The 23,044-nt window shown below is 39.4% G+C and overlaps 2 protein-coding genes across 4 annotated transcripts in view; one reads left to right on the top strand and one right to left on the bottom strand.

The window, feature by feature from the left end:
- elf1 (E74-like ETS transcription factor 1) overlaps positions 1 to 10,794 on the top strand; it is a 45,298-nt gene extending 34,504 nt beyond the window's left edge. For all 3 annotated transcript variants that reach the window (XM_056270294.1, XM_056270295.1, XM_056270296.1), the window contains exons 3-9: positions 2,462 to 2,630; positions 5,411 to 5,518; positions 5,694 to 5,855; positions 6,074 to 6,157; positions 6,766 to 6,958; positions 7,054 to 7,395; positions 8,081 to 10,794. In XM_056270294.1, the coding sequence (XP_056126269.1) occupies positions 2,462 to 2,630; positions 5,411 to 5,518; positions 5,694 to 5,855; positions 6,074 to 6,157; positions 6,766 to 6,958; positions 7,054 to 7,395; positions 8,081 to 8,879 (1,857 nt within the window). In that variant the 3' untranslated portion in view covers positions 8,880 to 10,794. The remainder of the gene's footprint in view (positions 1 to 2,461; positions 2,631 to 5,410; positions 5,519 to 5,693; positions 5,856 to 6,073; positions 6,158 to 6,765; positions 6,959 to 7,053; positions 7,396 to 8,080) is intronic.
- A 10,540-nt stretch (positions 10,795 to 21,334) lies between these two features.
- The window catches only part of tnmd (tenomodulin), a 72,582-nt gene continuing 70,872 nt past the window's right edge, over positions 21,335 to 23,044 (bottom strand). The window contains exon 7 of the mRNA XM_056270299.1: positions 21,335 to 22,027. Within this exon, the coding sequence (XP_056126274.1) occupies positions 21,818 to 22,027 (210 nt within the window). The 3' untranslated portion in view covers positions 21,335 to 21,817. The remainder of the gene's footprint in view (positions 22,028 to 23,044) is intronic.

Genomic DNA, 23,044 nt, shown 5'->3' on the forward strand with positions numbered 1-23,044 from the left:
GCCATAACAACAGCAAATAGTCCAAGCATGATGGAACAAAAACAGAAAATCCTGCCAAAGGAAGATGTAAGATGGCTTATGTGTTTCACAATATTGTTTCCAAAGAGACGATATTTCTGCAGTACTGTATTACATTGATCAGTTATTGTTAAATGTGTTTGTTTGTGCATGCGTGTATGTGATTAATTTCTTTGGCCAGGAACAAGCAAAAACATTTATGTCTTTGCATGTTGTTCCTGTTTTGATCTTCTTTATACAGTTGTACAAAAACACTTCACTTTTGGAAAGGTGAAAAACTGCATTCTTCTGCCACCTAGTGGTCACATGACACAACAGCTATGCATTCATGCATTCCTAGTGAATAAAAAAAAAAGGGCAGAATAAATCCTGAAATGTAGTCCCTGTGGAAAAGCAATCTCTTGTCATTAATACCGGTCATAAACCTCTGGGGGCCCATGCTAGTGCCTAAAACAGTGCATGATATCAGTAACGTTTCAATTAATTAATCTTTTTTATTCCTTTATAATATCACATTCATATAAGAACAAAAGATAAAACTAAACACAAAAAATATAAACATAACTATAAACTAAAAAATAAAACATTATTAATCAATTAACAAGTCTAAATTACTGAAGACTGAAAGACAAAACATTAAACTGGCAGTAAGAACAATAAAGATTAATTATATCCAAATTTTGGTTGACAGGTAAATAAATGCTCTAGCACCATCTAGATAACCATCTAACACACAGCTGGAAATGATTTTCCGAATTTGTGATTTAATAACTAAGCTAAAGCAAGATCAATATTTTACTCAAAAAAAAGAAAAAGAAAAAAAAAGCTTATAGCTTCAATAATTCTTTAAATAGGCCAACTTTTGACTAATACTCAGTGCTTTTAAAGCACTGACAGGAGTCGCACGACAGCTTGCATGACTAAAAGGTTTGTGTTTATTTCTTAATACATTACGTAAGAACGTTTTGGTTATTGGTGTGTAGGCTAACTGACACAAACTGAAAATTACATTGCTTCATTTGGGCATTTCTAGCGAATCAGTGGACTTAATAAATTAATTGCATGGTTTGTCGAGACTAATACTAATAAATAAATTAAAATATTACAAAAATACATACATTATTGCTCTTTTGCTTCACGTTCTTGGCACTTTTTCTTTAATTTTTCTGCTCTGGACTGATAGGTTAGCCATAAGTCAAGACACGTCATTATCTGCCACACTGCACGATGTCCGTGTCCAAAACAGTAATTAAAAATATATTAAATCATTAAGTATTAAAAAAAAAAAAATTCCACATGACTCCAAGTTGAATCCGCAATACGACCGTCATGTTTACATTATAAAGTGAAACGCTATTTAAATCATCTTTGAAAGCAATGGGGTCCTGGTGTTTTGGGTCCCTACACAACTTGTACTTTATTGCGTAGCCGTAGGCAGCACCAGGCTCACAATGAACAGTTGCATAATTTAAGTGGCCCTCTTACAAGTGTCAAAATAAAGGTCACCAGAATTCGATCAGACTGTAGTTTCTCTTGAATTATTCCCGCTCTGTCAATGTTCACTTATTATTCTGACATGTTTTGCATAATTTGCATCCTCTGCCGAAAGCCTAATGAGAGTTGCTAGCCGGCTAATGAGATTCGGTTGGACACACAACGTACGCACACACACACACACACACACACACACACACAGTGTAACTCACTCAGCGATGCTATCTTCTGCTCCAGTTTTCCCTGGAAATGGATTGTGTGGGGTTTTTTTTGTGTGTTTTTTTTTATGTTTAGGAAAGCCCTTCACGTTGATTTTACTATAACAAGCCTGACTCGTCTAGACTACCTAAAAGAATAAGAAAGCAAAAAGGGCAGAAGAAAGACATCTTTTATTAAGTATGTTGGTGTATTTTGGCAGTGATGACTGTGGTGGGGGGTGTGAGTAATGGTCTCTTGTGGCTTGAGTCCAGTACCAACCATTTCCTCTTTTCCCTCAATGTGATCTCCACCCTCACTCAGGAATGCTGGTGGAAATGAGGAAGGCTGAAATGGGTTTTTTTGGCATGAAGCTCATTACCCTGGGAGCAAACAGGGTCATGTCTAAAGAACTTTACTGGAACCATGATACGTTTGTGCTTACATCATTTAATCACATGATTCCACAGGGTTGTCTCTAGCCTTATTGTTATACTGACACATAGTAAGAGTCCAACCAAGTGACTGACCCGGCTCAGGTTAAAGCCATTATGAATGGGCCATTAACTTCTGCCTCTGTGAGTATGAATAACCTGGACGATTGTGGATTTGAAGCTTTCATCTGCAGGGAAGGGGCAAATTTATGTGTTTTAAAGCAATTGTGGTGCACTTTACTGCCTTTCTGCTGAAAGCACTGCATGGTGGTTGATTTTAGATCAATGGTGCATTTATCTCTCTGTTTGTTCTCCCACAGCTGGACGACCCTTCAGTGTTCCCGGCGGTGATCGTGGAGCAGGTGCCTGCTGCCGACCTCATGCAGGTGTACTCTGGACTCGAGGCAGATGAGGTGACTAATGGCATCATGGTGGATGCCATTCAGGATGTGGTGGAAGAGAACATCATGGGGGATGTAGGGCTGTCTGGTGAGTCCAAATAAGTGATCACAATTATAGACGGCATGTTTAAAAAAAAAAAAAAAAACAGTATTCCTCGCACCCGAAGCAGTCCACAACACGATTTTTTAATGTTTTTGAAAGTCTTTGAAGTCTCTTATGCTCACCAGGGCTGCATTTATTTAATTAAAAACAGTAAAAACAGTAACATTGTAAAATATTATAACAATATAAGATAAATGTTTTCTATTTGCATATATTTTAAAATGTATTGTTTTCCTGAGATGGCAAAGCTGAATTTTCAGCGGTCATTATTCCGGTCTTTAGTGTCACATGATCCTTCAGAAATCAATCTAAAATGCTGATTTAATAGCCTGGGAAAACCCAGACAACTTCCGGCAAATTTAGATTTGGTCTGCAAGTTAGTCTGGCAAAGAGCTCATTCAAACCCATTTCTAATCCATCGAAATCGCGGCACCAATCAGAAACGTTGGGGTGGGCTTTACACGATGACGACAGCACAGCGACGGTGAAGCAGATTTTGTACATTTACAAAGATGGATGCCGCCGTGGAACTAGGGGTGTGACGGTTATAGTTGAACACCGTCATTAGAACTCTATAACCGCCAAAACCATGTTATAAAAATATTTTTTTCACAAAAATGTTTTATCATAGAGAATGTTTAAACACTAATATCAGCTTACGAGGGAAACAGAGGCGGAGTTAGTGGTGCTTCGGAGGCTGCTACTGCTGGAGATGATTCGGGAGAGGTCTGTGCACCCCTCCCCCCTCCCCTCCCAAGAAGAGAAATCTTGGAGATCTCCTTAATAAACGGAGGTCTGAAATCTCTGCCCCTTTACAAAAATGACGCGTTCGGTGCGCAAGACCGGCAAGACCCCATTACGCTTGGCTGTGTGCACGGCTTTTTTTGTAACAGCTAGGGCTGTCAGTTAAACGCGTTATTAACGGCGTTAACGCAAACCCATTTTAACGGCGTTAATTTTTTAATCGCGTGATTAACGGTCTTTTTGAACTAGCAAACTTTGTAGGTTTTTTTCACATGCTTTTGCAACAGGACGCGGCATGTGCGGCGCTGCGCTATGAAACCCATTCATTTCAATGGCTTGTGCCGCGCGAGGACGTTTTGAAAGCGCAAGCGGATCTAGCTAGACCAGAAACAAAACAACAGGCACGCCGCACACACTTGTTTGGGCTTGCGAGCCAGCCAAATAGTTGGTTAACGTTACGTTTTGAGTGGATGACGAGCGCGAGACGCCGAAATGGATGCCAATAAGATTCTGAATGGAAAGTTTACTTTTAAAAAGTTGCCAAATGGTTCCATTGACAAGACCAAAGTGATCTGTGTGTTTTGTCGTTGTGAACTGAGCTATCATCATCCCAGCACGTCCAGTCTGAAATACCACTTAATGATGGCCAAGCACACACACACACACACACACACAAACACACAGCTGATGCGAATTCTCCGCCCCCTCGTCAATATCAGGACCTCGTCAGTATTTTTTTCACCCTTTTATTGATGGACAGTGTTACATTGTGTGAGAGATTATTTGCTCCAAGTGAGAATGTTAGTGTGAAATTGAACACAGTATATGCCTATGTTGTTTTCAATAAAAAACATTTGCACAAAGCAAGCCGATCCACTTTTCCATGTTGATAAGAGCATTAAAATTAGAAAAAATAATGGGACAAAAAGAAATCAAGAGACATTTAGATTAGATAAAAATGTGCGATTAATCGCGAGTTAACTATGACATTAATGCGATTAATCACGATTAAATATTTTAATCGTTTGACAGCACTAGTAACAGCGCGTGCGGCGCCGCATCCGAGGATGAACGACTTCAAGCCGAATCTGCCCAAGCATGTACGTCTCACCGCACCGGCACGCAGTTTGCGCGTCTAAATTGCAAAGTTCATTGCAATGTTTTTTTTGTTAAGGTGTTGTTTACTGTGTGTGATTTATTTAATGGAAAGCACATTCACTTCTAGTTGTCTTGCTGTTAATTTTAAATAAACGTAGAGCAAGTAGCTAATCAGTGTCTGTCTGCTCGTTTATTCAAACTAAGTTGTTCTATAACAGACAAACGTCGCTCTGCATACGTCATCTCCTTCATCGCTCTGATTGGTTTTAGGCCTATCCAATTGCGCCCAGAGGCATTTGAGCTACGTCCGTTGGTGACGCCCCTTTGGAAATGATTTGTCTATGAAGCTTTGCCAGACCATAACTCAGTTACAACTGAGAATGGTCTGGTTTTAACCAGGCTACTGATTTACTGCTCAAGAAAAAAAATTATTATTATTATTATCAATGTTGAAAACATTTGTGCTGCTTAATCCAGGTATTTTTGTGGAAACCATGACACATTTTTGTCAGGATTCTTTGATGAAAGTTGAAAAGAACAGTGTGTATTTGAAATAAAAATCTTTTGAAGCATATATGTCCCTTTTGATCAGTTTTATGCATCCTTGCTGAATAAAAGTATTCATTTATTTTAAAAATCTTTCTGTCAACAGACTTTTGAACTATGTTCCTATTTAATAAGAAAATAATAAATTTAATACTTTTTTTTGTCATTTAACTCACAATAAATAAACAAAAACTTATTACACTTTTGTATATGTCTATATAGAAAAACATCAAAACCATAATGGACAGCGTGACAAATCACTATTTGTTCTTTAAATATCCAGGAAAACTAGTACTCTCAAACACTTTTAAGTGGAACCCATAATAGTGAAAGCCAAAGTTAATGTTTGTCAAGTGATGTAAATGTTTTATCCACAGTAGAGACCTCTGTCTCAGGTGGAGAGGACAATATGGAGACCATCGAGGCGGCTGAGGCCCTGCTGAACATGGAATCTCCCAATAACATCCTGGATGAGAAACGCATGAGTATGTGATGACTCACTGTCAGTTTACATGGTCCTTTTTTATTTTTTAGAAATGAGTATGGGAAGACCTCTTAAAGTCACTTGGCACACATACTGATACTATTTCTCATTTCAGTTCTGTCTGTGAATGTTTAAGCAAACAAGCATTCTAATACTTGACCTCTGCCCTTCTGTAGTTCACACATATGGGACTATGCTGGAATCAGACCTGACCTACATTTCCCTGCGTCCAGAGCAGCTCTCAAACGGCTGCATGGATTGTCCCCTGGATGAGGAGACGTCCTCTATGGATGAGATCCCTCAAAAGAACCTTTCCAAGCCTGTCAGGAAAACCAAAGGTACCAGAATCCTCCAGTAGAAGGCAGTGTACACCTTTTTTGATTTGTTTCTTTATTCCGGCACTATATTAAAAACTGAAGATGAGACCAAAGAATGAAAGATTGTTCAAAAAACAACCAAATACATCTGATTCTTCTTCTTATTTTTAAATTGTTGACATATATTTAGTTGATCTGATGGTCTGGGAGGTAACTATTTTCTTGCAATCATCCTGCAGTGCGCAAACCAAGACCAGTGCGGCCCTGTTCTCCCATCACCAATCCAACTCTCCCGCTTAAGAAGAAGAGCAAAGAGGGCAAAGGTAGGCACGATCTCTGATCACCGCATGGTAGTAAAAGAGAAAAAGTTAGAGGCTATCGCTTTTCTCTCTCCTGAATGCATCATGAGTCGCTCTTACTGCCAGAGAGAGGCAGTGCTGCGACTGCTTAATTGATGAGGTGCTCTCAAAGTGCTTCGTTTGTGAGGGAACTAAAAGTGATAGCAGGCTGGAGGGCACATCGATGCTGTCCTGATAGAGGCCTCTTATGCATGCGCCCCATTCCCAGCTCAGAGAGGAGGCTGGCCGCATACATATACATCACCTTGACACGCCGGCCTGTTCTCTCAATGGCCCTCGCACTGCCGGGGTAGCTGTTTTTAACCACTTCTGGCCAAAGCACATGACAAACAAGAATAATCTAGTGCCAGGCCCCTCTAATTAAATTCCAGCCCAGCGTAAGGCTACCATGAAGGGAGAATTGATTTATTAAGGTTATGAGAAAGAATACAATAATTGCACCTCTGCCAGTTCTGCTGGTTAAATAAGACCTGTGGATTCACATGTGAAATATGAAAGTTGTTTAAGCTTTTTTATAAGTCTAAACTTTTAACGAGTCATCAGAGAAATATAAAAGACCCTTATTCTTGTAGGTAACACTATCTACCTGTGGGAGTTCCTCCTGGCCTTGCTGCAAGACAAAAACACCTGTCCCAAATACATCAAATGGACGCAGAGGGAGAAAGGCATTTTTAAGCTGGTGGACTCCAAGGCCGTCTCCAAGTTGTGGGGCAAGCACAAAAACAAGCCTGATATGAACTACGAAACCATGGGCAGAGCGCTCAGGTGAGCCAATGGTTACAAACACTTCACCCAAAGAGACCAATCATGCCAGAGGAATTGCTTTTCCTGACCTCCTGCTTCCTCTTGCTCTTTTTCAGGTACTATTACCAGAGGGGTATTCTGGCCAAGGTTGAAGGACAGAGGCTTGTTTACCAGTTTAAGGAGATGCCCTCAGATCTGGTTATTATTGATGAGGATGATAGCCAAGGGGACGACGGCAGTTCCTGCTATGGAGGGCACAGGTCTGCTCCTCACGGACGGGCAGTGGGCCGCGGTTCATCGCGTGCGCAGGGGAAGAGTACGCAGTTGAAGTCCTTGAAGAGAGAGATGAGTCCCGGTCTGAACAGCAATGGAAAACAAGCAGAACAGATGCTGCAGACGGTCCATGTTCTGCAGCCAAATCAAGGGGCTGCTGTCCCAGCACCTACACACTCCTTAAGGTGAGTTTGTGTGTGTGTACTAATCCATGAACAGACAACCTCACACACAAGTGAAAGTTAAAACAAATTATAATGCACTGTTTTTTCCTAAATCTAGTACGTTGCCTTGTTATCTTTGCTGCCTACATAGGTTGCTACCTTCTTAGGCAACAGCATCTAAACCAAAATGTACATAAGTGATCATTTGTAACACTTTTCCTAGGCAGTAACATGAATTACAGAGCCTTGTTTTTTTCCCCTGCATGTCATGTACAAGATATTTTGGCCACAAGTTAAGAATTTGTTTCCTCATTTTAGTTAAATCATGTTGCCATTTAACTAAAACGAGGAAACGAATTAGTACATTGCGACCACAATTTAACTAAAATGAAAGTATTAGTACGTGGTCATGGTTTTCCTAAATTAAAACGAGAAAATGAATTAGTAAAGCATAGCCAGAATTTATCTAAAATGACAAACTAAAGATATGTGGCCTCAAAAGAATATTTTTGGGAAGTTCTTAATATATATATTTTTTTCTCCACATGTCATGTTAATTCTCTTTTCATTTATAGCCGCTATATTGAGCATTATCATTTCTCAATAAAGTAATCTCCTCTATATACTGTCTATAGTGTATGTCACTTTCAGCGAAAGTGTTCCCGCTTTGTAACCCCATGCCCTTCTCTCTCTCTCTCTCTCTCAGGACTATAAATATGCCAGGGTCAGTTCCCATGGTCCTCACGTCAGGAGCTCACGGAGGAGGTTCAGTCACCCTGCAGACCCTGCCGCTGTCCTCTGTTCTGACCAATGGGGATTCCTCCACTCATACCTCACCGCCTCGGGTCATTCTCCACACTGTGCCTTCCTCCAGCCCCGGGGGTAAAGATGTGCTCACCATCCAGACCGCCTCTCTGACGACAGACAGCATCCAGCACCAGCAGCTCCTCATGTCCACTCTGAGCTCATCCAGTGGAGGGGTCACCACACCACAGCAAGCCGGGTCTCTTAATGGCATCACCCGCTTGGTCACCCTCAATGCCAACGGGCAGCCCGTAGTGGCCCAGCAGCCCGGGACGGTCATCGCCACTGTCCTAAAGCCCAGTGAACTTCAAAACCTGCAGGTGAAGGAGGAGATCCTAGACCCACATTACCTCCAATCTCTGGTCAACAGCAACCCTAGCCTGGCCTCGTTCTGCAAAGAGGAGTTCGAGGATGGAGTGGCGGAGCTGAGCTACAGAACTGTGATCATCAACAGTGCAGGACAGGAACTGGGCCAGACCCTCAACGGACACTCAGACATGAGCTCGCAGCTGGCCAGCAGCCCCAGTGAGGGCCTCACCCCTGTGGAGGAGCTGGAAGTGAGGGGACAAGTGGCCCTGCATCCAGAGCCTGAGGACAAAGAGCTGTCGGAGGTCTCTCAAGGTCTGCAGGAACTGCCGGTCACCATGCAGATATCCGCCTCCCACTTCATCCAGGTAAAAGTGGAACCGGCTGAGACCTAAACTGTCGGCCCAAGCAGGGGAATGTGGACACAATTGACCAACAAATGAAAAAAAGAATACAGGATTTTTTTCAGTGGAGCAGATGATCTGTAATTTATTGCTCTTGATTGTTTAGAATGGGCGTTCACCCCGAGGACTTGTTTACTCAAAGTTATTGTGATATTGTGCCTAAATTTGAACCTTAAGGGATACCGATCATGATGTCATGATGATGAAAGCTCTTTGGTTTACTCTCCGTCACCCCCAAACTCCCAACAGGAGAGCAGCCATTCTCCAACCAGGGATATTCCCACCATATGTGCCAGTTGAGATGTTTCTGCCTCTTCTCATCTCCACAGACAAATCCAAAGACTTGATCCAGCAGAGGGACCAAAGGAAGAGTTGGTTGGAAGCCAAAATGAAACCAACAACACACCATTGACTTTAGGATTAAAATGCATACTCGCAGTTGCTTGGGACATACAAGATGGAGAATCATTAGTTTTTTTTTTTTTTTTCGTATGTAGCCATCTCAGTGGACTTCAAAAGGATGCCTATTGGAATAAGACTGAAAGAGTGCCTTGGTGGTTAATGCTTTGTTTTGGAAGTGATGTTTTGAAGGGGAAGATTGTATGATTCACTCTGTTTTTAATACAGAATTATGACATTATCTCATCCCCTTCATACCGGCAGAACAGACGAGGTTATTATTTTCACAAAAATTTAAAAGCACTGTGCTTTTATGGAAATGGGCATTGTCTGGGCCAAAGATACAGATCTACTAGACCTTGTTTGTATATAGTAAAAGACTAAAGAATATAGTGACGAATTCCAAAATCATCTGCTTAAGTATTTCCCCATTATAATCTTGTTCATATGAAATGGCACGCAGTATATATATATACATATATATATATATATAAATATATATAATATACAACTGAGATTCAATTTATGGCCACAAATTTATTTATTTTCTAAATTTCTAAATTCTGTGTAAAAAGTCTTTTTTAAACAAATGCAAAAATGAGGGAAAATATGCAGTATGTAGGGCTAATCTTACCCATAAGAATCCAGTATGTGTGCTTATTGCGAGCTGTATTTTTCCAATTTAAAGCATTCCATGTAATCCCGCACACCTTTCATATTTTATCTATTTTTCAATATAAGGGGATCCGAACGTAGCTTTATGAGATTGAGCTATCATGCTGTTCTTATTCACTGTGATGTGTTTAAAGCCATTTTTACAGAGCATACGTGCTATAAATGCGATGTCCTTTGGTTTTCTGCCTTTACGCTGTCATACTTTTACCCTGTGTCAACCACATATCGTTCGACTGATGCCTTACAAGTCTGTTTTTCAGATCACAGATTGTCTCAGACACAGCTGGTGTGGTCTGTGACATTTTAGGTCGATTTTTAAAATGTATTTATTTGTAGCTGATGTAGTCCGTGGCCTCCATTCTTTCTTCACCTCATTTATATCCAATGAATCCAGAGCAGAGTCTCTTAATAGCGGCATCTCCACAAGTAAATCTCCACTAAATTTGTGCTAAATTGGAAGAAGTGACTGAAGTTGTTGAGGACCGGGCTCCCTGAAGGCAAGACGCTGATCTTAGGCATCAGGCCTCTGTCTCTAATTCTGTTTGACTAACACCAGAGTTCTGGTGCTGCTCTGACAATCGTGGCTACAGCTTGTATTATGCAAGATTACGTCAATAGACAATCGGTCTTCAGATCAGGTCTTGTTGACTGTAGGCTTTACGCTTTGTAGTTTTGGGGTAAAGGTATGCCAGTGCTCTTCCTGTAATTTCAGCTTGCCTTTTCTTGGGGCTTTCCTATTTTTCCAATTGTCTTTTAGTATACTAGATTTTGTTTTTCTAAAAAAACGAGAACCAAAAGAGAATAAATATAATAAAAACCAATTTTGCCTTAATGTAAACGTGTGATCTGTTCCCTTTTTGCCTTGGAAATTCAATCTCAAGATCACAGATTGACTGGGTACTGGTTAAGCAACACAAAGCCCATAAGGCAGATGCTATCATTGTTCCAACATAATAAAACAAGTATACCTCCTGGCGCATCTCCTCAAGCGTTACTTCTGTTAACGTGAATTAACAGAGGTCAGATACACTCCCAGGTATCTCGCACATCTTGCTGTGAAGCGAGGCTGCTATGGGGAGCTCTGTTTCCAGCCATATGTGCTCTTATTCAGCTTGTCTGCTCCTTCTGGAGACTACAGAGCGACGCGGCATCTTCGGCAAGGACGGTGTGAGTGCAATCTGTTAACTACAGGAAGCAAAGCGCCTAAGAGTTATTGAACAATCAGGCATGTGAAGATAAATGACGCCTTCGTCATAAAAAATTCCATTTCAAACCAGTATGCTGTTGTGTGTGGAACATACACAAAAAAAGAGTTTAAAAAATATATTATTCGTACTTTTTCTGTACAATGACATTTCTTAGTGACTGTCAAACTCCAAAAAGTCTCTATAGGTATATGGCATGGATTGCATCTTAGACTCAAGTCAATTGTATAGACTACTTTTATGGTGCCTTGCCCTTTTTAGAGCTTGACAGCCAGTGGTCATTATGAACTATCGTGTAGAAAAGAGCTGCTTGGAGATTCTTCAAAATTGTCTCAGGTTTGAAATATGAAGTTGTTTAAATTATGGAATTCGTTTAACATATCCACACTATCCACCACAATTAACATATTTTGTCTGCTGTCTTGTGGACAAATAATCTTTAAACAACTAACACAGACTGCAAGAGAACACAAAAAGGTTTTCACACCCGCAGCTCTGTGTGTGCCGGACTTTCTGTGAGGATAGAAATGGTTGTTTGTGTGATTACTCGGTGGTATGGGTTTGGAGAGGCTTTCTGTGGTCTTATTCTGTGAGGTGTGTGTGTGTGTGTGTGCGCGCACGGGCATGTGTGTCTGCTGATGGAGCCATCTGGCAGCTGGTACATGCTGAAGCTCTTACCCCCAAGTCTACTATTCACACACAGCTGCAGATTACCCAGCACTCTGAACCCTACAGGCAACACTGAAAAATAAAACAATAACATACAGAAAAACACAATATCAAAGCTGTTAAAGGTAACTGTAGTATGGACGGAGCAAAATGGCAACTGAAAGTGGTTGTTAAAACCATTAGCACAGCGTTAACGTGTCCTGTGAAAATGGGAAGATATTTTATCACACCACTACAAATGTTACGTGAATTGGAGATAATAGGCTATGCTTACATTTCCAATGTAAAGTCTTTAGGTTTGAATTCAAATATAGAGGAAGGGGTGACCAAATTATTTAGTACAGCGAAATTGTCTCATGTTGGGCATGTTTTTTAAAGGCAATTTCTGTATAGGATGTTTTCATAATGGGAGCGTGTCAATAATCTATATTATGTCTATATTTATAGCATTTTAAGTGTTAATTGTCAAACCATTGTTTGACAATTAACAAACAATGAAAACACATGAATGATTGCCCCCAAAAAATCCCTCTCTTGAATGTGTTCAAAAATGTAATTCAACTTTATTATAATATGAAATCTATTTATATTATACTGTATAGTTGTGTGAATATGTCAATGTGGTCTTATTTTATTGCGTTCTGAATTTTTGGTTGGGAGAATTTAATTTACCAAAAAATTATGCAGACAGTTTTGAAACCAAAAACACTGGTAGAAGAATGCATCATCCAAGTCAAAATCATAGTTACTTACTGAGATAATGTACAGCTGCCCTTGTGACAACTAGCCCTGGTCCTTTTTAGCATTTTAGGTGCTGTAACTGGTCACCATTTCAGGTTTTTCCCCTTTTTGCAGATCACTTAAGTGCGACAAATACATTTTGAAGTAAAATACCGGTAGGCTAATGCTCTTTTTATTCCCTCAGTTCATAACGTCATAACTGGATGTGTAATAATAATTATCCAAGAATAAAAAAATGTTGTTTAACATAAAAATGAAGTAATGCATGTCATGCTGCAGGAAACACATGTAGCTGTTTGACATGTCACGTCGACTCCCCATTGGTAGTCATGCAGCATTAAAAAAGACTAAACAGGACAGCTTGCAGTGATCGGTATTTCACTTCTGAATACCATAGCCTACATGATCTATGACTAATCATAAGCTTCTCAACCGAAATAACCCTTGTATAACTTAAAAAAGATATTGAAATTAAAGCTGAAATTCTAGACAGCTGTGGTTCACCAGTGTCAAACCACGTCTTTACATCAACACAGCTGCACAAAATCAGCTCAAGGAACAATCTATTTTTAAAGCAAGACGACAAGTAGCTGGGGGCCAATGACATGCTTGAAGAGAGCGAGTGTTTATTGCATCACAGTGTCTCTAGTGAGGAGTGGCGGGACGGCTGAGGGATGGCGGTCATTAGAAATGTGCCTCCAGTCAGGGGCTACGCTAAGATTACTCGCACACCAGGATAATGCCGCGCACCAGTGGCGGTTCTAGCCCATTTCAACTGGGGGGGCCAAGCTGGGGCCAGTTGTACTGTTAGAGGGGCCAGTTACATTTAGACCTTATTGTTGTCATATCATTTTCTGCACTGCTGCAGGCATTAACAGGGAAAATACCGTGTTTATAATCATTCAACAATGTATTTGCATTTCCATTATATTTTTACATTTGCATTACATATTCAGTATTAGTCACAGTAACTGTAATAGACATGATGTCCTTCTTTCTCTTCATTTTGAGAACTATAGAGCAAAAGCAATGGGGACCAAGAAGCTTATTAATTCATTTACTGAAAATAACTGACTTGATATGTCTAACCGTTTACAGGGTTCCTGCACACTTTTTAGAGTCCAATTTAAGGCTTTTTAAGACCTAAAGAAATCAAAATTAATACCGTACATTAGAGGTGTGCAATATTGACAAAAATATATTTCAACATTTTCAACATTTTGTTAATAATTAGATAATATTTTACTGATTGTGTTTTTGTGCTGGTGCCATGGCTGGTTTAGGCCTGTTGTTGACAGCTGACTCACGAAGATATTCCTATTTTTCATATTCTATGCAGTGGTCGATTCACAGCAGTGACAGAAATACATTTTTTAATTAAGGGGCAATATTTGCCACCTTAAATTGATTTCCAGGGGCATTTTCACCTATATATGGACATTTTTTCTAAACTTATTTAGAGTTATGCATCACCTTTTATGTCAAATACTAACATTCAAATTATACAGTAATTATACTTATTTATACAATAATACTTAATTATACAATAATTATACAGTACCACTGTTACCAGTCAAATTAATTAATTCAATCAAAATCCATCTTTGCAGTGCAGAGGTGACACAGAAGTGGCATTAATATATTTACACTCCATTTACAATTGCATAAATAAAGCTATGAGATTTTTTTCAAATCAATATTTAAATATGAAATTATTTCTAAGTTTAACGTTTTAATTAAAGGATACTTTAAATATGAAACTAAAACCGCCAGTAGGCGGCGGCAAGTCCCTGTAAGAGGGATTCATTCATTCAAACGATTTGTTCAAACGGCCGATTTATTCGGGAAAGAAGCAAGTGATTCGTTCAAAACGCGGATTTCAGTCAAGAAATCATCGCTGTGTTGCATTGAGACTCACTACGGTTTCATTATGAAATTCTAGTCGGCGAAATAAAGGGAAAACAAACAATATTGACAATATTGTGTCTAAAAAGTAACTCCCAATGTTAACTTATTGTTAATTTAACTGTTGTATAACATAAATATCACAGTTGCAATTGTGCACGGGAAAACGGCACTCTTGCTGATGTGATATTCTAATATAAGAACATAATATGATATAAATATAAGACAAAAACTAATTTGGGGACATAGCCTACCTATGAACTGCACACAGCAGTGAAAGGACGATAGACAAATGCTATGTCAGCTCACAGTGCCTCGTACATACCGTGAAACTTCAAATAATAGCCGAGTCCCGAATAGACGCCTGTCTCTTTTACACGCCTGGTGTGGCGACAGGTTTGGGTACATAAAGGCCGGTCTCAAATAGAAGCCGGGTCTGTTTTTAGTTTCGGGTTGTATTTTATCTTCTAAAACCCGTCAGAGCGTCCGCTTGCTGCGCTTGACAGTGCATAACGAGCAGAGAGAGAGAGAGAGCGCCCCGGCCGCGCGCGCGCACTCACCTCTTCAAACATTCTGCCGCGATTCCCGCGAATGTGATGCGAATTGTCACGTGAAAATGCAAATCCACAAAGATAGAAAAATAAAAAAATAATACACATACAACGATAGCAAAAAACAGTTTTGTAAAAATTATTTCAAACTCCACATTTAGGGGGGCCACAAGGGGGGCCAAGCTTTTTGTCACAGGGGCACTGGCCCCCCTGGCCCCCCCTCTAGAACCGCCACTGCCGCGCACACACACACACACACACACACACACACACACACACACACACACACACACACACACACACACAAACTAAACAATGCTTTCGTTCTGTTGCTGAACTAAGACTAATGACATCCACTCCAATTTACGTCCATTGTTCATCACTTTATATATTTAGCCTACATCAAATTTTTAAAGCAGCAGTCTCACAGCTGGAATTTATAGAAGCTAAAAGCAATACTCTTACAGCTATTAAACTTCTCACCCTACATCCCTCAACTGCCTGAATTTATAAAATTCTTCCATTGGTAACTGAAACAATAACCATGATTTTATATTTCCCAGGTCATAACCATATGGTTTGGCTGATTATTATTGCCCCATTAGCCCTTGTTGGTTGTAGCTATCTACATCATGTGACTGAAAAACAGACCTTCCTCCATTGATGGCAATTCAAAAATATCTGGATACTCTTTTTGAATTAAATGGATGTAAAGTCAGTAGCCTAACTCTTTTGCAGTCTACTATTGATGTGACGTATAGGCCTATACATTCATCCATACAAATAAGCACAGCCTAAATGACTGAATATTTTAATATAATTATACATTTAGTGATCCTATTTAATATATTTACAGTTTTCTATCAAACATTCATTCCTAAATCTTAGTATAGGCTATAGCATCAACCATGTTTCATTCAGTAAATTTTAAACCAAAAATACATGATTAAATAATTACAATGCAGTATTCATAATTTACTTTAGGATAGACAGTCTGATTATTTTATATTTTTATGTTTTTTGCCAGTCAGATAATGACACCACAGACATGAAATGTCGAGTTGTACCACAATCAAGGCTATTCAAATGGAGTGAAAAAGCTCAAGTTAGGTAAGTACAAAGCTAAAGGTAGGCTATAAATGAACTACACCACGGTCCCACGTCGCCATCACTAAGCTTCTGACAACTCTTTACATTTTTATCTAAAAACATTTTCCGGCAAAGTTAGAAAACTTTGTAAAAGCACAATTTGCATAACAAGGCTTTAAAAGCGGACTGAGTTTACCTGTTCGGCGTGATGACGTTTAATGTCCTAGACAGCCTAGTCCCATTTAGCCACTTGTTATCAACCACCTTTTTCAAGACACATGCAACAGCTTAAAAAATCACCAGTGAGGTAATACTGATGTATTTTATGTCGTAGAATAAAACGTGAAAGTGTCTTGAGCTTGTGTTCACCACAGACCTTATTTCAGCTATTTAACCAAAAACCCATCCAAAAAAACCATTGACTTCGGGAGGATGGAACCGCAAGTGCTGAAATGCTAACTAGTTTCCTCGTTTCGCCTACAAAGTGATGTCATACCAGCACCACTCTATACCCTGCATAAACAGCTTTTGTGAGGAAACATCTTTTCATCCCGTCCGGTATTCCATCATGAGAAATCTGGTCTCCCTATTCTACGATCAATTTAGGCTTACAATGCTTTAGGGGAAACGCAGCTCGGAGCCGTCTCTCTCAAAGGCTCTGTAATATACCTCGCCGACCGTGTAAACAATCACATGGAGACGGAACTGCAAGCTTTGCTGACTTTGTGGTCTTTTTTAGCAGCCAGTGTGCACTGTGCAGTTAAAGGGTTGGTTCACCCAAAAATGGAAATTCTGTCAGTAATTACTAATTACTCACCCTCGTAAAACATTCGTTCATCTTCGGAACACAAATTAAAATATTTTTGATGAAGTCAGATGAAGTCTCACACTCCTTCATAGGCTTCTATGTAATTTCATTCTGTTGGTCCAGAAAAGTTAGTAAAAACATTGTTAAAATAGTCGAAGTGACTACAGTGGCTCAACCTTAAGTTTATCAAGCGACACAAAAAGTATTCTCGTCGCTTGATAAACATAAGGTTGAGCCACTGTAGTAACTTGGACTATTTTAACAATGTCTTTACTAACTTTCTGGGCCGGCAGATGCAATTACCTATAGCAGCCAGAGCCAGCCTATGGAGGAGTGATTCAGCTCTCAGATTTCATCAAACATAGGCTATCTTAATTTGTGTTTCCGAAGATGAACGAAAGTCGTACGGGGTTGGAACAACATGAGGGTGAGTAATTACTGACATAATTTTCATTTTTGGGTGAACTAACCCTTTAAACTTTGCATTTTAATACCGCTTGCGCAAGAAGCAACTTTTTACAATTGTGCGCGCATGCCCCAGTGTGCATGAACGGTTATGTGACATGCGTTTTCGGCTTTTACCGTCTGGTATTCGGTAGTGTAGTGTGGACGGAGATCGTTTCTGAAATGCCAGTATAGACGAGGATCGTTTTCATATGAATTAAAACGCCATTTTAAAACTACGCACTGCCTAGTGTAAACGGGGGCAGTGAGACACTGTTATCACGCCACGTTGGCTACACGTCCATTTTCTCAACACACAGTGAAAAATACTTAACGGAGCAAAGAGGACACTGACAACGCGCCTAAAGACAAGACAAATCAGGTTATTTTTGAAACGAATACAAAAAAAGTGAAACTAAGTCTGAGGTGTAAAATTTTGTCAATTTTATAATGAAATTGAAACAATAAATGTGGTTTTGATATTGTAACGTTGTCAGTAAACCTAATGCCATCTTGTTTGTCCCCCTCCCAAGATTTACCTTTTAATGTAGGCCTAAATATGAGCCAACTCGAGCAAAGCCAATTTAAAATGTAAGGTTCGGATCCTACTACACCTGCCGGAAAACTTCCAGTGAGATGAAGAAGAATCTCTAGGTTTTGAAGGCTAGACCTTCTTGCTAAGGCTATCACCCTACTATATCCATCTTTTAGATGTAACAGAAATGATCATTCTCATGCGAGGGACCCCCATCCTAAAATTTCAATGGCAGGCAGCAGTAGATTTGTGTAAAATATTATTTGGAACATATGTAGTTGACTGTTTTTTTCCCGCTCACTATAGTATAATGTGTATTATCTATTTGTTTATTTTAATCAAAATTTAAATTGTTAAATTTAATTTTTAATTTTTTTATTTAAATGTTATAATTTATTTTATCCATTAATATCAATTAAACATTTTTTTATTATTATTTTATTCATTTATTTATGTCATTAATTTAATTAATCGTTTTATTTATTTATTTTTTTACACTGTTTTCTCTAAACATTTCCATAGTCCCTCTAGCATTTCCTTATGCCCCCCTGGGGGTCCTCGGACCCCATTTTGAAAACCCTTTTGCCCTAAAGCAAAATAATATAGTTATATCCATATGGCACCACTGGAGGGCAGTAGTGTCACACCTCAGTAAAATACATTTAACAAGCAATTTGCTCTCTTCTTGTACATCGTGTACTGCTCTAAAGCAGAAAGTCTGCCTGTAAAACACTACCCGCTCCACGTACACAAATCGGCGAGTTAAATCCTGAGAACTAAAACAAACAGCTTGGAGGTAAATAACAATGCACTTTAGATGTGCTAACAAAAGGAATTAATTCACATGCCTACCTGTGCAATCTGCAGTTATCCTGCCTCCTTAAGTAGTCACTGTTGCTGCAGGCTCACATTCTGCGTCTCTCGGCAATGACAATACAAGCATCTCTGAGCTTTCACAATTGAAAATTGGCACTGTTAGGTTGTTTTAGATCTGAAATCGTTATACGAGACTCGGTGTGGATCTTGGTCGATATATGTGCATAGCCTACTATTCTTTAGTTAATTAAATTTCAAGTCATGAATCCTTCCTACAGGTTATTATACATAAATATACATCCGACATGTGTTGTCATATGACGTAGGCCTACATAAACAAACCAGCTCAGGTATGTCTGGAAATAGCAATGAAAACATGAAGGTATACATGGATATGGCATATCACACATAGGCCTACTAGGTGTGACAGCAGTGACATTATAAACAGCTTGGTTGAATTCTCAAATTAATTAGTTTATCTGTACATCTATTTCTTCATTTTTGCTCTAAGCAACATTATAATTTCCTTTTTAGAATAATACAAGTCAAAGAGTAAAGGTGAGGATACACAGGGCAACTTTTTGAGCAATGTTGCTGGGCATTCTTGCCGAGCGATTGTTGCTTGGAGACTTTCCCATTGAAAATGGGCAATACATTTCTATCTGGATAATTTAGATCGGTCGTGTGCCCTGTGTCTCATCCGGTTGCCCGTTGACGGCAACATTGCCCATCAACATTGCTCAAAAAGTTGCCCGGTGTATCATCACCTTTACTCTTTGACTAGTATTATTCTAAAAAGGAAATTATAATGTTGCTTAGAACATTCATATTAGTAATATGAAGAAGAAGAAGAAACATCCAAGAAAACATGGAGATGTATCAAGACAAATTGAGATTTTTAATACCTAACATTTCTTTTTCTTCCTCACACAGAGCTATTATGACTTCACAAGTCTTGGAATACAATCACATGGATCACTTTTATCATGGTTTTGGGGTGCTTTTGGTCTGTTTTGGAGCTTGACAGCCCCGGTCCTCATCCACCGTTACGGTAAAGATAAAAGCAGCACGAAAATAAAGTCATACATGTATTGAACAACATGATGGTGTGCAAATAGATGTTATGAATTATGGTCTAAAACTACACGCTAAATAATTTTGAATTAATTGCTGCTATTTTATTATACAGACGCTCTTTTGAGGTCACTTCCTTTTGGATTGCATCAAGATAAGTGCTGGTGTCTCATATGAATTCAGGTATTGTGATAAAAGAAACAGGATCCAATATAATAAGCTTTCTATGGGGTATTTTGAGTTTGTGCTTTGATCATTTACCTCAGGCTTCTAGTGAATTAGATCTTTCCATCTGCAGACGAAAAAAGTGTTTTGAGGAAAGATATGGCTGATGAAGATCACATTTAGACAACTGACCATGAAAGCGAAAGAGATAAACATCAAGGTGAGTTTTAACTTCCTCCATCTTTGATTTGTGGCTTTGCGTGGTTGTTTGTCACAGGTGTGGCATCTTTTGTTTCAAGATGAAAGCCCTGTGATTTGCTCTTTTGTTGTTTACTTAGAAAAGATGCATTTTGAATGCTTTCAGTGTACAAGCTTTTCTTTATGATAATTTAAAATAATATACTGTGTCTTGTATAGCTCAGTCATGTATTTGGTCTTATTGGAGCTCAACTGCTAGAGCATGGCGCTAACAATGTCAAGGTCATTGGGTTTGATTCTCAAAGAACACAAACAAAGAAATCTAAAAAAAACTTTGGAATAAAAGTCAGTGTCAGTGTCCCTCACTGTAATTATCAGCATGTTGTATTTCACAGTGTCTTTTTACGTCTCTTAGCACGTTTATTCGCTTCAGTAAATTAGTAGCAGGCACTGAAAGTTTTATTCAGATGGAAGTTGTTGGAAAAACACAAAGGAGCATTAGATTACATAAATGCAATTTATAGAGCACCCATTTGCTTGGATGAAAGAATTGACTGAAACAGTCCCAGACCTGCAATTATGGTGCTAGCAATGTCACTACTTAAATACAGCCGTGTGATATGTGTACAGTATAGTTCTACGCCACATTAAATTCACATAACAGCTTTTAAAAAGGCCCATTTTCAAAGTTCTTCAGGGACTTACTTAAGCGTACAGTAAATACATTAGAAACAATAGTTTATAATATAAACATGCACATTAGTGTAAATGTACTAATGTTAACCTGGTTCCTTATAATGCCTCTCATCCAATTTAAAAAAAGACAAATAAAGGGCCGTCAGAAAGGATTTTTTTTGTCATGTAGAACTTCACATGCAAATGAAAACAGTTTGAGTTATGTCTCTACCTACACGTTCTCCATTGATTTGAAAGGTCTGCATGGAATATGTAGACTACAGTAACTGACAATTTCCATGCAACCGTTTCTTTGGTACTTTTAGTATTACCGTATAGGTCAGGGACAGATCAAAACACTATTCATTGAAAATAAGTTTTACAGAAAGCATCCATGTATAAAAGTGGATATATATATATATTGATAGGTGACTTTAAATACTTTCTGCATTTTGACATGATAGACTCCATCTTACACTCTTTTAAACAGTTAATTATACACTAACAGTTTTTAAAAACATGTTAATTGACTAATATTCCATGTCGTTTCAAAATTAATATGCTCATAAAAACTGCATGCATAATTATTACAAGCAGAATGCTGTTAAAAATAGTCTGAGATGGAGCATATTTGTACTATTAAAAATGAATTAGTTTTTCCACAAATTGAACATATGAAGGCAAAAATGTGACATTGTGAAAAACAGGGCCTAAAATATGTAATTTCCCTTATGCATTTATATACATTTTAGCCTAAAATCTTGAAATAGATTATGTTATGCATCAACTACCCATACACAATATGAAGAATAGTTATGACAGTGCTGGGATGTTTTGAGTTAATGTTTTGCCTCACATCAGCAGATTTTTTACACAAAGAATGGAAAAAGTTTTGAGCAAATACATGACATTTCGTACAAATGAAGCTTGTCTATGTGTACCCCTGAACAGGATAGCACCACTGGTTCCCCCCAGGATCCTCAAATTCGTCCCAGCATTCGTGCTATCCACCAGTTGCAAGGCATGACAATCTGACAGATGACCCGTCCTCCCTGGTAATAGTAAGGATATGGCGAAAAGCCGCCCAGGGGCTCGTAGTATCGCCGACAATAACGGTACCCACGACGACAGTACTGGCAGCAGTAGCCCTGCTCATCTAGGCTGTTGTCCAGCTCCAGCCCCATTTCTCTCTGCGAAGAGAGTGAGTCAACAGGGTTAGAACCGCAGCCAAACAATACCTGCAATCTCACCACAGGGCGCATGACTTATAGCTTGATTTTTAGCAAGAAAAAGGTGCAGTGCTCTGAAGGGGAATGAAGAGTGATTATGGGGTGTAGACATGCAATGACAAAAAGCCCTGTCATGCTCGGATATGTCACAAGGATCAGAGTGGCATTTAAAGTAGATGGTTTTGATATGCCAAGCCAGGGTATCTGATATGATATAATGCCCTTGACCTTTCCATTACGCCGCCGGTGACATCGCGTGGCTTTGGCATCTCCGATTCAAGTCCCTTAACCCCACTGCCTGTCTGTTCTCAGTCAGAGCGAGTTTGACACTGGCAGACGCTGAGATAATTACACTATTTCTTTCATCCCAGCCCTCCCACTCCCATAAATGCGTAGCTTCGGTGCCTCAGTCCGAGCAGCGACCCTGGCCTCATTTGAGCTCAGAAATGAGAACCCTCCCCCATGCACTCTCATGCCCTCCTTTGACTTTGGCATAAAGCGAATGGCACGTTCCTACAGCAATTAGCGGGGTAATGATCGCCCAACAAGGATCGGTTTATTTGCTTTCGCAGGCAGGGTGTGAATTGGTGTAAGGGCTAAATGAAAGCAGAGTGAAAGGTAAATTGGGTAGAATTAATGGCCCTTGGCCCCTCTCTATTGTGATCGTGTACGCATGCCCTCTCCAGATTACCCAGGGCTGAGTGCCATGCCTTTGATCAGCCGCTGCGGCGAGATGGGTTCCGAGAAGTGCCACTTAACTTTCCCGTATCTCCCGTAACTGTTGGAGCAGATAGCACCCTCAACTCTCTGTTTCATTTGACTGCGTTTCGATCTCCCCTAGCTTACGACACAGACAATATGATGTTATCCGGCTGATTAAAGACACCGTCGTTGACCTAGTCACCTCCTCTGATCTGCATTAGATTGGCAGATGAAGCCGGATCTCTTTCGGTTGTCTGGCAACTCTTCAGAGTTCCT

The sequence above is a fragment of the Rhinichthys klamathensis genome, unplaced genomic scaffold (genome assembly GCF_029890125.1).
Source record: "Rhinichthys klamathensis goyatoka isolate OS25496 unplaced genomic scaffold, OSU_Roscu_1.1 h1tg000301l_1, whole genome shotgun sequence".
NCBI classification, from domain to species: domain Eukaryota; kingdom Metazoa; phylum Chordata; class Actinopteri; order Cypriniformes; family Leuciscidae; genus Rhinichthys; species Rhinichthys klamathensis.